General features: G+C 45.9%; 1 protein-coding gene across 4 annotated transcripts in view; it reads left to right on the top strand.

Moving 5' to 3' along the window:
- TSPAN18 (tetraspanin 18) overlaps nucleotides 1-15,655 on the top strand; it is a 292,916-nt gene that overhangs the window by 269,118 nt on the left and 8,143 nt on the right. For all 4 annotated transcript variants that reach the window (XM_069091472.1, XM_069091473.1, XM_069091474.1 and 1 more), the window contains 5 exons: nucleotides 1,111-1,186; nucleotides 4,338-4,532; nucleotides 9,416-9,490; nucleotides 12,592-12,690; nucleotides 14,549-14,731. In XM_069091472.1, the coding sequence (XP_068947573.1) occupies nucleotides 1,124-1,186; nucleotides 4,338-4,532; nucleotides 9,416-9,490; nucleotides 12,592-12,690; nucleotides 14,549-14,731 (615 nt within the window). In that variant the 5' untranslated portion in view covers nucleotides 1,111-1,123. The remainder of the gene's footprint in view (nucleotides 1-1,110; nucleotides 1,187-4,337; nucleotides 4,533-9,415; nucleotides 9,491-12,591; nucleotides 12,691-14,548; nucleotides 14,732-15,655) is intronic.

The raw sequence follows: 15,655 nt of genomic DNA on the forward strand, positions 1-15,655 counted from the left end.
CCCACCAGCCTTTCTTTCAGAGGGGAAAAATAAAGGCTAGAAAGGTTCATTGAGAGGAGATTGAAATAGGCATCCAGGCCCAGGGTTGCCGTGCAACGGACCAACCCCCAAATTAGAGCATGGTGCGTTCACCTGATTCAGCCGCTCCCCCCAAGTGGGTTTCTGAAGAGCCCGGCAGCCTGGCGGCGACTCGAAAACCAACCCGTTACCATGGCCACGGGCAGCCCCCGAGGGCGGCTGGACAAGCACCCAGTGCATTAGGAGAAACAATGAAGGGAAGGCAGAGAGACGATCAGTCCCCAGGCCTGGGAAATATTCACTGTGATGCTGCTGCCTAGAATGGGGGCTTTGCTTGAATCCAGTGCAGATCCCCCCCCCCTTAATTTAGCATGTAATTGGATGCAGTCTGGGGTGGGAAACGCTGCCGACGGGAGGGGAGAGGGATGGAGAAGTGTATACCCCATGCTGCTTTTTCATTAGGAATGTGCAGCCAAAATACGTGTGTGTCTGTGTCTGTGTCTGTGTGTTTGCACAATGTGTAGGACCTGCTGCCTGGGTTTAGAGAGTCCCTCTGAGTGTTTAGAGAGGTCCCACTGATAGGGCTTCAGAAGAATAAAGCTGAGTCCTGGAAAGAATGTCAAAGAGTCCCCTCATTTGTGAAAATAAGGACCCGATGATTTGTAAGGTCCCTCTCAGCTTTGACATACCTGGCTTTAGAGTCAGGAGGACCTGGGTTTGACTAGCTATGGGACCCTAGGCAAGTCACTTGACCTCTGTAGGGCCTCAGTTTCCTCATCTGTAAAATGGGAAAAATAACAACACTTACCCCACAGGTTCATTTTGAGATCCAAATGAAATAATGTATGGAAAGTGCTGTGGAAGGCTGAAGTGGCTGGTGGTAGCAGTGTGTTCTAAGCTACCAGCTAGAACATGCCATGTTCTGTTCTTAAATCTCTTCCCTGAAGTCTGTCCCTGCCTTCCAGCTTCAAGACCAAGAACCACAACAGGCCCATTCTCTCTTGTCTGAGGGCATCAGGGGGGGGAGGGAAGGGAGTGGGAGCTGGAGAGGCAGACGGACAGAGCCACAGGGGCTGCCTTGATGTTTTGCAGGCGAAGGAGCACCATGGAGGGCGACTGTCTGAGCTGCATGAAGTATCTGATGTTTGTTTTCAATTTCTTCATATTTGTGAGTATTCCGGAAACCCTCCCCCTATCGGATTCCCTCTGTCTCTGCCAGGCTTTCAAAACAAGTGATTCTCTTCAAATATTCATGTTTGGGGAAATTGGTCTTCTTTTATTCCCCAGTGCTGGGAGCCAATGGGGCCATGGAACAAGGGACTTCCATGCTGGAAGCAGAGAATAGGATCATAGACAGAGACCTGAAAAGGGCCCCAGAACTCATCTGGTCCAGCCTCTCCATTTTACAAGTGAGGAAATTGAGGCCCAAGGAAGTAATGCGGTTTGCCCAAAGTCACACGGATATCATTGGTCACACAAGCGATCACGGTTAAATCACCTTGCCTCCCTTGACCTCAAGTTCCACATCTATAAAACGAGAGTTGGACCAAGTCAGTATGGTCTCTTTCAAATCTGTGATTCTATCCTTCTAAGCAGCAGAGTTGGGATTCAACCTCCGTCTTCCTTATCCAAGAGCTAAACTGGAGGACAAAGAATAGTTAGAGATCCTCAAGCCCTCAGGAGAGGGATTCAGGACCATCCCCAAGGAGAAAGTCCAGACCAAGGGAAGAGGAAGTCCCTAAGGGAGCAATAGGCAACAGTTATCATATTCTAGTGTGAAGAACATTCAGGAGAGCAAAGATCTGAGTTCTAGCTAGGTACCTTGGTGAGATCCTCTCCTCCCTTCCCCTCCTCTTCCCCCCCTCCTCCCCCCTCCCCTTCCCCCTCCCCCACCCCCCCCCCCCCCCCCTCCCCTCCCCTCCTCTCCTCCCCTCCTCCCTTCCTCTCCCCTTCAGTCCCTTCCCTTCCCCCTCCCCTACTCACCTTTCCCTCCCCTCCCTCCCATCCCTTCCCTCCCCTTTCCTTCTTTCTCCTTCCCTCCCCTCTCTTCCCCCTTAAAGGCTGGACTTCATGATCTCTATAGTCCCTCTAAGCTCTCATCTTCTGTGTTCCACATTCTAAGGTCCCTTCAGACTCCATTCAGTTAGATTCAATGATCAGTCATCACAGAATGGTTACACTGCACTGGGCCATTGAACATTCAGTCATATCCTCCTACCATATCCCTCCTCTTCCAGAAAGAGATAAAGCAGGTCCCAGAATTGGCCCCAATTGAAGTGACTGGGATTTGGGCGGTCCAGAGCTCAGTAGGGGGAGAAGACGTTAAGAGAAGGGAGATAGCCATTTAAAAATGCCAATGATCATAATCATTTTCAACAAACATGTATAGCAGGCTCACTGTGTTCCCCACAAAGATGAGTAGGTTATAGTCCTTGCTCTCTCAGAGCTTAAAGTCTAGTTGGGGAGATAAATCCTCAAGTGTCCTTGGAAAATCCATCCTTCATATAGCCACAGCCATGATTGTTAATTTTCTGTGTGAGCATGTGCACCTTGGAAATTAGCAAATGTTACAAATCAGGACTTGCTTTAATGATTTGTGATTGTTTAGACTTAAGAAAGTGGTGGAGAGAATATTCATATTGTACACTAAACTTCAAAATAAGTCCTGCTACATTTTTTAGAAAGCCAGATGTTAAATGTTTACCAGCACACTTTGGCATGGATGCCAAAGTTTTCTTCCTAAGGCACAGATCTAACCATATCATGCCCCTGCTCTACAACCTTCTGTGCTACTCCCCTCTTGTCTCTAGGGTAAAAAAAAATGCATGTCATCATCTGGTATTTAAACCCTAGGAAGAACAAGAAAGGCTTTATGTAGGAGGTAGAACTTGAGGGAATCTAAAGAAGATGGGAGACAGCAGTGAAGAGGGAGTGAGTGCATTCCGGACATTGGGAGCAGCCAGTGCAAAACCTTGGAGAGGAGAGGAGTGTGTGTCATGTGCTCCAAACAACACTTTGTCATCATCTCCACTCTTTGTGACCTTCTCTGTCTCATCCATGAACCCTTCCTTGACCCCTCTCCCTCCCCAAATGACCCTGAAGGACTTTGAAGCTCTCCCTTCCCCATCACTCTCTGCCTTGTATTTCCCTTGCCTCTTTACATGTCATAGCCACTTCACCCTCCCTTCCCCAGTAGAATATAAGCTCTTTGAGAACAGGGACTGTGTCATTTTATCTTTGCATTCTTGACACATCACAGTGCCTTACATGAAGTAGGTATTCTGCCAACAATGGACTGAATGGAAAAAGACAAGGAGGCATCTGTGGCTCAATGAATAGAGGGTTGACCATTCCATTCAGTCGGGTCCAACTCTCCATGGCCACATATGGAGTTTTCTTGACAAAGATACTGGAGGGTTTGCCATTTCCTTCTCCAACTCATTTTACAGATAAGGAAACTGAGGCAAACAAGGTGAGGTGAATTGCCCAGGGTCACACAGCCAATAAGTGTCTGAAGCTGGATTTGAACTCAGGAAGATGTGTCTTCCTGACTCCAAGCCTGGAGTCCAAACCTCCAAACCTTCCTGGACTCCAAACCTCTCTCTCCACTGTGCCACCTAGATGCCCTCAGTAAGAAATATCTGAGTTTAAGTCCTACTTCTGACAGATCCTTGCTTTGTGACTCTAGCTAAGTCCCCACTTCTCGATGCCCCCAGAAAACTCTCTAGGATTCTCAGATATGGAGCAGGTGCCGTCTACATGAGTGGTTTGATTACTAGGAATTTCCTAAGACAAATCATAGCTCTCTACCACCCTCATAAAAGGAGAGAGCAACAATCCGGCTCTCCCTAGTACTCTCATTTGATCATGGAGACTCACTGCCATCACAGTGGAAGGAAGGTGCCAGGCCATTTAAAGGAGAACCAGGTTCCACCCATTGGGGGTGAAGGAGGAGATCACAGCTCATAGCTCACAGCTTTCATTTCAAGGGTAGGTGCTTTATTTAAGGTAGGTGTTAAAAGCCCCAAATTATGGTAGCTATTTAAAAAAGAAGAAAGAAAAGAAAGTAACAGAGAACACCTTGGGGAAATAGACTTATGGTGCAAATTGAATTTCTGCCTAATAAACCATGTTCCTAATTTATCTGCAGCTCAGGAGGTGGGCCCCTCTTGCTAACCCATCTGGCTCCCCAGCAGGAAACCATGGTCCTTGGAGTCACGAACAGAATGTTTAAACTTTGCACCCTTTTCTGCCCCCACCCCTTTTTTACCTCTGCCCCTCCCCCGCCCCTTCCTCCTCTCGGCTGGACCCTGGAGCAGCTGGGGGGCGCCTGCCTGCTTGGTGTTGGGATTTGGGTCATGGTGGACCCCACTGGGTTCCGAGAGATTGTGGCTGCTAACCCCCTCCTCTTCACGGGTGCCTACATCCTGCTGGCCATGGGGGCCCTGCTTTTCCTACTCGGTTTCCTAGGCTGCTGTGGAGCCATCCGGGAAAACAAGTGTTTGCTACTCTTTGTAAGTATGAGCCCCTTGGACACTCACCACCCCCCCCCGCCTTGCCCATCCCCGCATACCCCTCTCCACATCCGGGTGCTTGTGAACCAAAGGAAGCTATGGTATAGTGGGAAGCACCCTGGACTTGGACTGCCCCTCACTTACTTGGTGACTTTGAGGAAGTGGCTTTACCACTGCTTTGTAGAGGTTGGGTTGCCATTGATACCACTGGTCTCCATGAAGGATGCAAGGAGGAATATGTGCTCCCCTTCGCCTCCTGTCCTTCACCAAGTCATGTGCCATTGGCTTCCAAGTCTGGGGTTCCAAGGTGAAGCAGCCTTTGACCAATGTCCTGCTGCCATGCCAGCTGTGCCATCCAGGCCAATCGTGGGACCTCTCAGTGACGCAGACCACTTCTAAGACTGGAAATTTTAGAGGAGATGACTTGTATTAGGAGAGAGTATTCTCTGCTGGGAGCTCCTTAGGCTGATGAAATCACAGACCTGTGAAAAATGAGAAATCACATTTATGCCATACTCTTTTTCTCCATACATGTAATATACTTGTATGGATACAATGTGTTATTATATCATTTGATCCCCACTAAAAATTTGTAGGGTATTATTCATCCTATTTTTATTGTTGTTAATCAGTTAGCTGTGTCTGACTCTTTCTAGTTCCATTTGGGGTTTTCTTGGCAAAGATACTAGAATGGTTTACTATTTCCTTCTCTAGCTCATTTTACAGATGAGGAAACTGAGACAGAGTGAAGTGACTTGCCCAGGGTCACACAACTAGTAAGTGTCTGAGGTCAGACTTGAACTCAGGTCCACCTGACTCCAGGGCTGACACTCTATCCACTGCACAAGTACTGTTTTACATATGAGGAAACTGAGGCCCAGAAAGGGGAAATAGTTTGTCCAGGGCTGCATAGCTGTGTCTGAGCTAGGACTCAACTCTGGACTTAGAGCTGTTATTTTCCATCAGCTGCAAGATTTTTCCCTGGACCATCTTACACTCTCTTTCCTTACCTTTTTTTTTTTTTTGTCACTAATATCCCATATTTGTAAGACAGCTGACTGGGGTCATGAATAGGGCCTCTAGTCATGTCATGGAGCCAAGCTAACTTAGTCAGCAAGAGCTCAGGCCTTCAACCTTGGCCTGGGAGTCAGAGAGCCTAATGTCTTTTCTGAGTTCCACTGCTATGTGCCAGTGTCATCCTCCCTTTGCATCTCTGCTGTCTTGTCTATAAAATGAGGGGGTTGGATTAAGGTCTCTTCTGGTCTTATAAAAACTCTCTCTACCAGTGCAGATGGGTATCTGCTCTGCAATTTATAGATTTAGAGTTACCTAGGACTTTGAGAAATCAAATGACTTGTCCAGGGTCCCAGCGCCCTGCATGTGTCAGAGGTGGGATGTGAACCTCGTCTCCTTGGTTCAAAGGCTAGCTCTCTGTGGGACTTCAAGCCCTTCCATTTCCCAACTCCCAAATACTCTTTCCCACTGTATTACGCCAATTCATTGATCAACAAGGACCCTGCAATAAAGAAACCTGAGTCATGGGGCTTGGAAACCGAGGAAATTTGTGGAAAGTGTGGAATGAGGCCCCCTGATTTTGGTCAGCTGCCACCTCCACAGCCCTGGGGCGCCATTCCATGCTTCATGAAGCATTGATAGGTGTTGTTCTTGGCCTTGGTCTTTGAGCCAATGGGGAAGAGAGTCATTTTAGATGGTTAAGAGCTCATAAAACCTCTCTTGGCCAATGTCCTTCAAGCATTCGCCAACATCTGAGCAGAGTGAACAAGAGAGGGCATGCCCCACCCATGCTGTGTGAAATCAGATAGATCGACCAACTTTGATAGACTGGACCCTTCCCAGCAATGCAGTGATATAATCAATCCCAAAAGAGTCATGATGGAGAGAAATGTGTACATCCAGAGAAAGAACTAGAAAGAACTGAGTTTATATCCAGGTGGAAGCAAAATACCTGATCTTTTTCCTTCTCTTGTTTGGTTTTATGTCCTCTTTACCATTTTCCTTTCCATCTGATACAATCCTTCTTTATAACCTGACTAATGTATAATGTGAAAGTATTTACAGATCCTATACTTGACTATAAGCCGCCATGGGGAGAAGGGGAGGGAGGGGGACAAAATGTGAAACTCAAGGAATTGTGGAATTGAATCCTATAAACTAAAAGGAAACAAACAAATTAATTAAAAAAATTTAAAAAAAGAAATCAGCTAGATCAGTAATACATCAAGACAGAATTGAGGGGGCCATGAGAGCCTCCCAGGAGAGGAGAAAGTTCATGAGGATCCTCTCTAGGCCCCAAACAAAGGGCAACACTAACACTTTGGCAGGAGGAAGAAGTCTGGGCTGGTGTGAGTGAGATACAAAGCATCAGTACTGGATAATGGTCTACTTGGGGAGGTCAGGAGGTCACTCTCCTTCCTTCTGTCCAGCTAATGCCAATCTGGGGCATAAATAGCAAAGTCGGTGTGTACCAGAGGCAGGACCTGAACCCAGGTTATCCTGGCTCTAAATTCACTAGGACATACCTAGGAAATATACCACAATCACAGAATGACAGGACTTTAAATCTTATAGGGACCTCAGACATCATCTAGCCAGACCCCCTTATTTTGCAGATTAGGAAACTGAGGTCAAGAAAAGTGGAGTTATAACCACAGGCATGCAAGGGGCAAGTGGCAGAGCCAGGATTTGAACTCAGTACCAAATCCAACAAACTTTCCCACACTACTGCTCGTGCATTATCTTATTTGAGCCTCAAAACAACCCTATGCCAGAGATCCTATTTTTCTCCCTATTTTGTGACTAAGGAACTTGGGGAGGAGAAAAACGAAATCACTTCTCTAAGGCCACACAGCTGTCTGAGGTAGGATTTGAGCCCAGTTTCCCTGACTCCATGTGTAGGGCTCTTACTGCTTCTTTAGAAGGACATCAGAGTATAGGTGTAACATGCCAATCCAGCTGTTGACAGTACTGAGAACAGCTTGACTTGGACAGCATAACAGCTTTTAGACCTCACAGCCAGATTCTTAGGGTCTGGACACCCTATGGTCAGACCAGAAGTGCATAGGACCAAAGCTCTTTGGTCATCAGCTGGAAGTGATTATTCTGGACACCAGACCAGAGTGGCATCAAAACCCTCAAGTAACCACAATGTGCAGTCAGGACCCAGTGACTTACACCATCCGTGTGTCACATCTAAAGACTCAGTGAGCCTTGTGGACTCTGGGAAGGCAGTTGATAAATTTGTATTTTGAGTCTTTCTCTTCCATTTCTTGAAGGAAGGCCTTTGGCTCTGAAAACAGCTGTTAAAAATCTGTTCTAAATGCATTTGAAATTTTACACTTAACCCTGTCTTAAAATGTTGCCTTCCTCCAATAGGGGCACAAGCATTTTTTAAATAGTCCCTTCCAAGGCACTTTATTCCTAATGCAGCTTGTATCCAAAGTGAAGGGAGGAAAAACTTCTTGTTGTTAGCGGCAACCTCAGTGTCTTAGGGGAGTCATAGCATACCAGTGTAAGGCAAATATACCTGATGGGAGGGGGCAGGAAGATCTCAAAAGACAAAGAGAAAATTGACTGAGAAGCCTTTTGATTGGAGAGAAAAGCTAGCAGATAAGAGCACTGAACCTCTTAACCCCTCTGTCTGCCTCTGACTCTGGCTGCTTCTGAAGCAATAATTTATAGAATATCATAGCCAGAAGGGGGCCTGAAAAGTCATCTCCACAATGTCTCTGATGAGCGGTCATTCAGCTTCCCTGGGGAGATGTCTAACAGGGGCAGGGGGAGGAAAGAAATGGGTGAACTAGCTCCAAAGGCAAACCATTCCATTTGGGGATCTTTCTAACTATCTAGAAGCTGTCCCTTACATGGACTTAAACTCTTCTCCTTCCTTTCCTAAAAGTTCACTAACCACCCCTTTAATAATATATTACAGAGGTTTCCATGGATTCAAAGTCAAGTCTACTGGCCTATAATGTACACTTTCTTTTGGACAATCAAGATATTTGCCCTTCTCCAGTCTTGCACCACCACTCCTAATCTCACCAATCCTTCAAAGATCATTAATATTAACTCATGAATCCCACCTGCCTTCTCAGTCAGTATGCTGCAGCAGAGCTCCTTGAGCTTGGTGACTCAAACTCCTAATAACTTAAAATCATCCCAGAGTAGAATGAGGTACCTTGGCTCCGGTGGCAGTGGGTTTCCCCTGAACTGAGGCGTCAGTTGGGTGTTTTCCTATTGTCTCCTTGCGTATCCTGGATTTCGACTTCCATTCGTCATTTTTGGTCCCTCTCTGCTGATCCAAAATGCATGTGGCACAGTGGAATGAGGGCTTGAAGTTAGAGGGCATGGGTTTGCACAATCCTAACTCTGCCAGTTTGGAGACCTTGGGCAAAACATTTAACATTTCTGGGCCTCAGTTTTCTCACCTATAAAATCAGGTGAGGTTGGACTGAAGGATTTCTGAGGTCCTTTCCATCTGTAGGTATTAAGTAAGCAGTCAGCTCCCACCTGTTTGGTGCCAATTACATGCCAGGGGCTGTGCCAAGCACTGGGGTGTACCCTCAAGGGAACTCACTTCCTAACATGCAAACAACAATGCTCATACAACAGGCTAAGTGGGAGAGTCCCCACAAAGGGAAGGCTCTAAAGAGAAGGGGGGAGAACTAGGCTCTGGAAGAAGGTGGGAGTTTCTCTGAGCTACAAGGGGAACCAGCGAAGCCAGGAACCAAAGGGGAGGAGGGATAGAATTCCAAGTCTGGGGAACAACTAAGTGCTAAGCTGGTGTCATTCAGCATGGCTTTGGTGCTCCCTGGATCATCACCGGGCAGACAGCTCACCTGGCTTTTTTTCTCTTGTTTTTCCAGTTTTTCCTGTTCATCTTATTAATATTCCTGGCAGAGCTCTCAGCAGCCATCCTGGCCTTCATCTTCAGAGAAAATGTAAGTACTGTGCAGGGCCCCTAATGTGGACCCCCAAGGTCTGCCTCTTCCTTCCCCAGAAACATTGTCTGACTATGCAGGGCATCATGGAGTAATGGACCAGAGACCCAGGTGACCTGGTTTTGAATCTCTATCCTGTGTCTTATTAGGTGTTTGACTTCTGGATTAACCTGTCTGAGCCTCAACCTCCTCCTGTGTAAGACAGGAATAATAACTCACATTCATGTAGTGCCTAAAAGTTTGTAAAGCACTTTCCACACCTGATCTCATTGGAGCCTCATAAGCACCCTGAGGGTCAGCTGTTTCTTGAATTGTTTCTCAGAGGGGAAGATACTGCAGGTGTGTGTGTGTGTGTGTGTGTGTGTGTGTGTATGCGTGTGACAGAAACAGAGACAGGGGGAGAGAGAGATAGACAGAGACAGACAGACAGACAGAGCGAGAGACAGAGACAGAGAGAGACAGAGAGAGAATGAGAATTTCCCTCCATTCCCTTCAGTGCTGGGCCAGGATTCCCTGTGGCCAGGATCAACACTATAGCCATGAGGAAAAAAAAAAGTTTGATGACCCATACTATAATAATACTATTTTTACCACAGATATTATTATCCCCATTTTGCAGATAAGGTAAACTCAGGTTTAATTACACGTTGTGTGCAAGGCAGGATTTGCACCTGGGCCTTTCTAACTATTTCAGTCCAGCATTTTATCCACTACACCAGACTCTTCTGTGAACTACTTACCTCACTGGATTATTATGAGGGGAAAAAAAGTTTTGTAAACCTTACGGTTCTCTAGAAATGTGAGGTTTTTATTATAGCAATGAAACAAAAGATTCATGGCATTTTTTTGGTCAAGACCTATGATTTCATCAGTATAAGTGATGCCCTATAAGGAAATCCCCTTTCCTGTACTGATGAAGAACACCAGTTGTTCTGCAGTTTTTAGGCTAGAGAGCTGGCTGGGGTGCTGACACATTGTCATTTGCCCATTATCAGAGATGGGACGGGAGCTCAGGCCCTCCTGATTCTGGGACTGACTTTCTATTCACTTTACCAGGCTGTCTCTCATCCTATATCTGCTTCATCTAAAAGCAGATTCTGAAGAGTTAGGGCAACCCAGGAGACAGACCAAAAAATAAAAACAAAGAAAGGCCCAGGCCAAGAGGGAAGATGTCCCTCCTCCCTCCTCTCCCATCGGAACATTGAAAATCTATAAAGGCTGAGGGGGACTGGATCTGAATCTCTCAGAAATCAAATTCTTTGTCAGTGGGATGAGTAGGCTGCTGGCCTCCCCACGTCTCCATCTGACAGCCGTGGATAGTGAGGGGACCAAGCACAAAGCTAAGGTTTCAGCAGGTGCCCTTTCTCTAAAGGCTGATATGGATACTGAAGGGGAGGGGGCCCAGAGTCTTGTCCCTGAGATTGACCCTCTTCCCAGTTCTGGGTGGATCTGCCATGCTCACACAGTGCCACCTGCTGGTAAATTAAGGGACTAACAGCAGCAGTAGACCCCAGGTGAAGCTACAATTCCCAAGGAGAGCCAGGCTGGAAAAAAGGGGGTTTGGGGGACGTGAGAAATGAGCTAGAAGAGGGTTGAGTTTTTTTGTGCCGTAGACCCTTTGGCGGTTTGTTAAAACCTATGGACTCCTGCTCAGACTAACTTTTTAATGTATAAAACACATAAGATTACAGAGAAAAATAATTATTTTGAACTATTTATAAAATGTTTTTAAAAATTCACAAAACCCAAATTAAGAACCCTCAGACTAGAAGAAAGTCTTGCCCGTGGCTCTGGTTCTCTGTCCTGAGTGCTTGCCAATGCAGTATGGCTTCACAGTCTGGGGACCAAGTTTCAAATCCTGATACCACTTACCTGAGTAACCTTGGACAAGGCACCTAGCCTCCTTGGGCCTCAGTTTCCTTGCCTGTATAATGAGGATGATTGGATTAGATGACTTCTGTGGTCCCTTCCAAGCATTTCTTTCTTCACTAATATACTTATCATCTAAAGTTGGTGCCTTTCTCTACCAGAGTTCACCTGCAGACAAAGTGAAAAGCCCGGAGGAAAAGTTTGGTGCCCAACTCTTCTTCAGCCTCATTTCTTTCAGATCTGGGGGGCTTGACTCTGCAGGAGAGCAGCCCTGAAACCTCTCCCCTTGTCAGACAGGAAGCCCTCTGAGGGTTTTATCCCCCAGGCCCTATATAGTGCTGTGCACACAGTGGGAACTCAGCAAATGCTGGCTTGTTGATTGCTTTATTGATGAAAGCATATGACCAAGTCTGTCCTCTTCCTGGACAAACTTTCCTGACCATACCAGGAGGGTAGATCCAGCCATCAGGCTTGTACCCACTAAATAATACATTGGTCCTGGAGTCACAGGACCTGCTTTCAAACCACTCCTTTAATATTTACTGGTTCAGGGTGAGTGGGTGGCACAGTGAATAGAGCACCAGCCCTGGAGTCAGGAGGACCTGAGTTCAAATTTGACCTCAGTCACTTAACACAAAACTAGCCGTGTGACCCTGGGCAAGTCACTTAACTGCAATTGCCCTCCAAAAAGCAAATCATCTATATATGTGTGTATATATATGTATATATACATATATGTATTTACAGCTTTTATGATCTCTAGTAATTTACCCTCCACATACCTCAGTTTCCTTATCTGTAATATAAAATAGTTGTACTGCATAGCTTTTTAAGTCCCTTTTTGATTTAAAGCAATGATCTTATGAGGCCTAGAGTGGCAACACCCCAAATTTTCATCTTAGATAGAGACCCAAGAAGCATTATGTAAGATTCTCAGATTCTCTTGAGTAGTAGAATATAAATTTTTTAAGAGCAGAAACTTTTATTTTTATATCCCCAGTGCCTAGCACAGTGACTGGCAAACAGTAGGTGTTTAATAATGCATGGCATGTTATTGTGTTGAATCAGTCCTACTCCCCTGAGGAGCAGAAGTTTCCTGCCTTAGTGCCTACCTGTCCTTAGAGATCGAGAGAAGTAGAGAGACAGGGAGAGATTATCTCTAGGGCATTGTGAGGACTTTGGGTGTGGGTTTGGGGGTCTTCATGTCCCATTCTCCTCCTTCTCTTTCTCAGCTAACAAGAGAGTTCTTCACCAAGGAGCTGACCAAGCATTATCAGGGAAGCAATGAGACAGACGTCTTCTCCGCTACCTGGAACTCAGTCATGATCACGGTGAGTCTCCTAGGAAGATGTGTCTACGTCCTCGGTGATGTGGAGAAGTCGGGCACCTCACTGGATTCCTCTGGATGTCTGCTATTCCTAATAAGGTTTGGGGGATTATCCTTCAAGTCAATGGTATCAAAATCAAATAGAAATGGATCCCTGGATGCTGAATATTGATTTAGAAAACCACAAACTGACATTACCTATGTTGTATCCCAATTATATTTTAATCTAGTCGACCTTCACTGGGCAGTTTACTGTGCTTGTGGCCAATGATTTTGACACCTCTGCTCTAAACCATGGATTCTCCTTCCTAGCTTTTTCCACATAAGCTTCAATCTCATTCTTTTATCTCGTTTCTTAACTCTTTCCATATTTCTATTAATTGACACTCCATCCACTCTTGGCGTCTTTATGGTCGATTCCTTCTTTTTTCTTGGGTTCTCCTTGTAATTAGTGTGGAATTATTTTCATCTCTTAGAGTTTCCTCGTGGGCTTCTCTTAAAGCATAGTACGTCTTTGTTTTATTCATCTTCTGTTTCATCATTTCCTGTATCCCTTCTCATAGACACCACCCATGCTGTTTCTTTCCAACTTCGGGTGTTTTAGTTGTTCCAATTATTGTCATTTTGCCCCTTCCATGTGGATCCTGGGGTGAGGACAGAGGTCCAGGAGCACTCGGTATTATAGAGAGGTGTGAGGGCTGAGATTTGGAGTCAGAGGACCTCGTTGGAAACACCACCTCTGTTCCTTACGTTCTAGGTAATTTTAAGCAAGTAGCTAAGCCTTAGTTTTCTTATCTGGAGTTATAGAGGTTGGAGGAAATGGTCTCTAGGGGCCATCCTGGCTCCAAATCCTTTACTTCCACGATGAGCATTTTGTCTCACTTGTTGACTTAGAAGGACAAAAAGAGGGCCCTATCTCCACAACCCCTAGATCTGAATGGAAAGAATTGTGAAGATCCAATCACAAAGAAGGCTTCAACCCTCTCCTCCAGTCTAGAGCTCATTCCTTTTGACTTTCTCTTATTTTGCCTTGTATTAGCATCAACTGCAGAGACCAAATTAATTTCATATTTTTATCAGCTAATTGGTGCAATGGATAGAGTATGGTACCCAGAAACAACAAGACCAGAGTTCAAATCTGACCTCAGACACTGACTTGTGTGAGCCTGAACAAATCTCTTAACCTATGTGTCAATGTCCTCATCTGTAAAATGGGGATAATTTTATCACCTGGCTCCCAGAGTTGTGGTGAGGATCAAATGAAATAATATTTGTAAGGAGCTTTGCAAACCTTAAAGCACTCTCTAAATTTGAACCATTGCTATTAACTGAGCAGGAAAGGACCTTAGAGGTCCCATAGTATAATGCCTTCAGTTTACAAAGGAAGAAACTGAAGCCCAGAGAAATTAAGTGATGTGCAATCTGAACACTGAAGGAAGGAACAAAGCCTCTACTCTCAGACTTGCAAGATCATGGGTACTCTCTCAGGGTTTGATGCTTAAATGGCCTCCCCAAGATGTGCCAATTTTGTGTTCCAATCCTTCCCTAGACCCTCCAGATCATTCCCTGCCTCAGAAAAAAAGGTGAATTTCAGAGTTGGTTGGATTCTCAGAAATCATCTCATCTAGGCCCTTCATTTTACAGAGAAAAAAACTGAGGCCCAGAAAAGGGAAAATTCAGGTCTTAAGACTCCAACCTCTCTCATGAAAGAGATGATGTATTGCTCTCTCTCCTGATAGCTGTAAGAACCTGTAGACAGTGAGCATTTAATAAATGTTGGGTGTTTAGTGTTCTTCTTCTCAAGCCTCCACCAAATAAACTATCTCCTTGTTCTCCATGTGTGTATGTCTGGGTGTGTTTAGTTTGGTTGCTGTGGGGTCAATGGACCTGAAGACTTTAAGGCTGCCCCAGTTTACCGCTTCCTGAATTTCAATGGGGATGAGGTCCCAGAAGCCTGTTGCCGGAGAGAGCCCCAGAGCAGGGATGGTCTGCTGGTCAACAGGGAGGAGTGCCTCTTGGGAAGAGATCGATCTTTGAACAAACAGGTAGAGCAGACAGGTTCTCACAGGTGGGAAGAATAATGGGGGGAGAGGTGTTGGGGGAGTGCCAGGAGGGACAGGACGGGATCTCTTTAAATGAGTGAAGCTGGGAGCATGCAAAAGAATTTTGAAGCAATGACCAGGTAAGACGATGGAGCTGTTGGACCCAATGCAGAAGCTGTGTGTGCAGACATTCAGTGTGCTGAAGAGATGCTGAATTGTTTCAGGGTCTCTCTCCTGTTCATAAAGGGTGGAAGGAGGGAGGCAAGAGGGACCCTGGGAAGTGGTGGCTCAGTGTGTCCCACAGCCATATTAGGCAGGCAGGTGAGACCTATAATGAACATGACCAAACTCACTGGAGGGGGCACATTTTCTCTCAGGGAAATCTGGCCTGATTGATCACAGGATGCCAGAATTTCAGGGATAACTAAAGCCTCCTACTTTGGGGGCTGCCTAGTCCAACCTGGACCCGAGGAAAGAACAATCTGAGCTCTGTACAATCCAGGCATTGAGATAAGGAACAAAGCCTTTAAGCTCCGACTTGTAAGTTCATGGGGGTTTCCTTGTTCTCCACTGAGTAAAAGAAGCATTCTCCCCAGGGGTGAAATTCCAGTGCATCAGGACCTGGCACTGGGGCTATACCCGCTGTGAAACAAACAAAGGAAAAGAGAATTTCTAGTCTTTATTTAGAAACCAGGCCTGTGTGTGGTTTTTTCCCTCCTCACCACCCACCCCACCCCAACCCTACCCACCTTGCCCCTTTTGGTTTTAATTGTTGGGGTTTTTTTTCTGTCTCTCTCTGTGCCTCTCCCTCCCTCTCTCTGACTCTCTGTCTCTGTCTTTCTCTTTCTCCTCTCTTCTCTGTCTCTGTCACTCTCTGTTTCTCTGTGTGTGTGTCTCTCCCCCTCTTCTTTCTTTCCCTCTCTCTGT

Source organism: Petaurus breviceps, unplaced genomic scaffold (assembly GCF_028583685.1).
Source record: "Petaurus breviceps papuanus isolate PSGF00001 unplaced genomic scaffold, PetGlider_PUasm1.0 188, whole genome shotgun sequence".
In the NCBI taxonomy this organism is placed as follows: domain Eukaryota; kingdom Metazoa; phylum Chordata; class Mammalia; order Diprotodontia; family Petauridae; genus Petaurus; species Petaurus breviceps.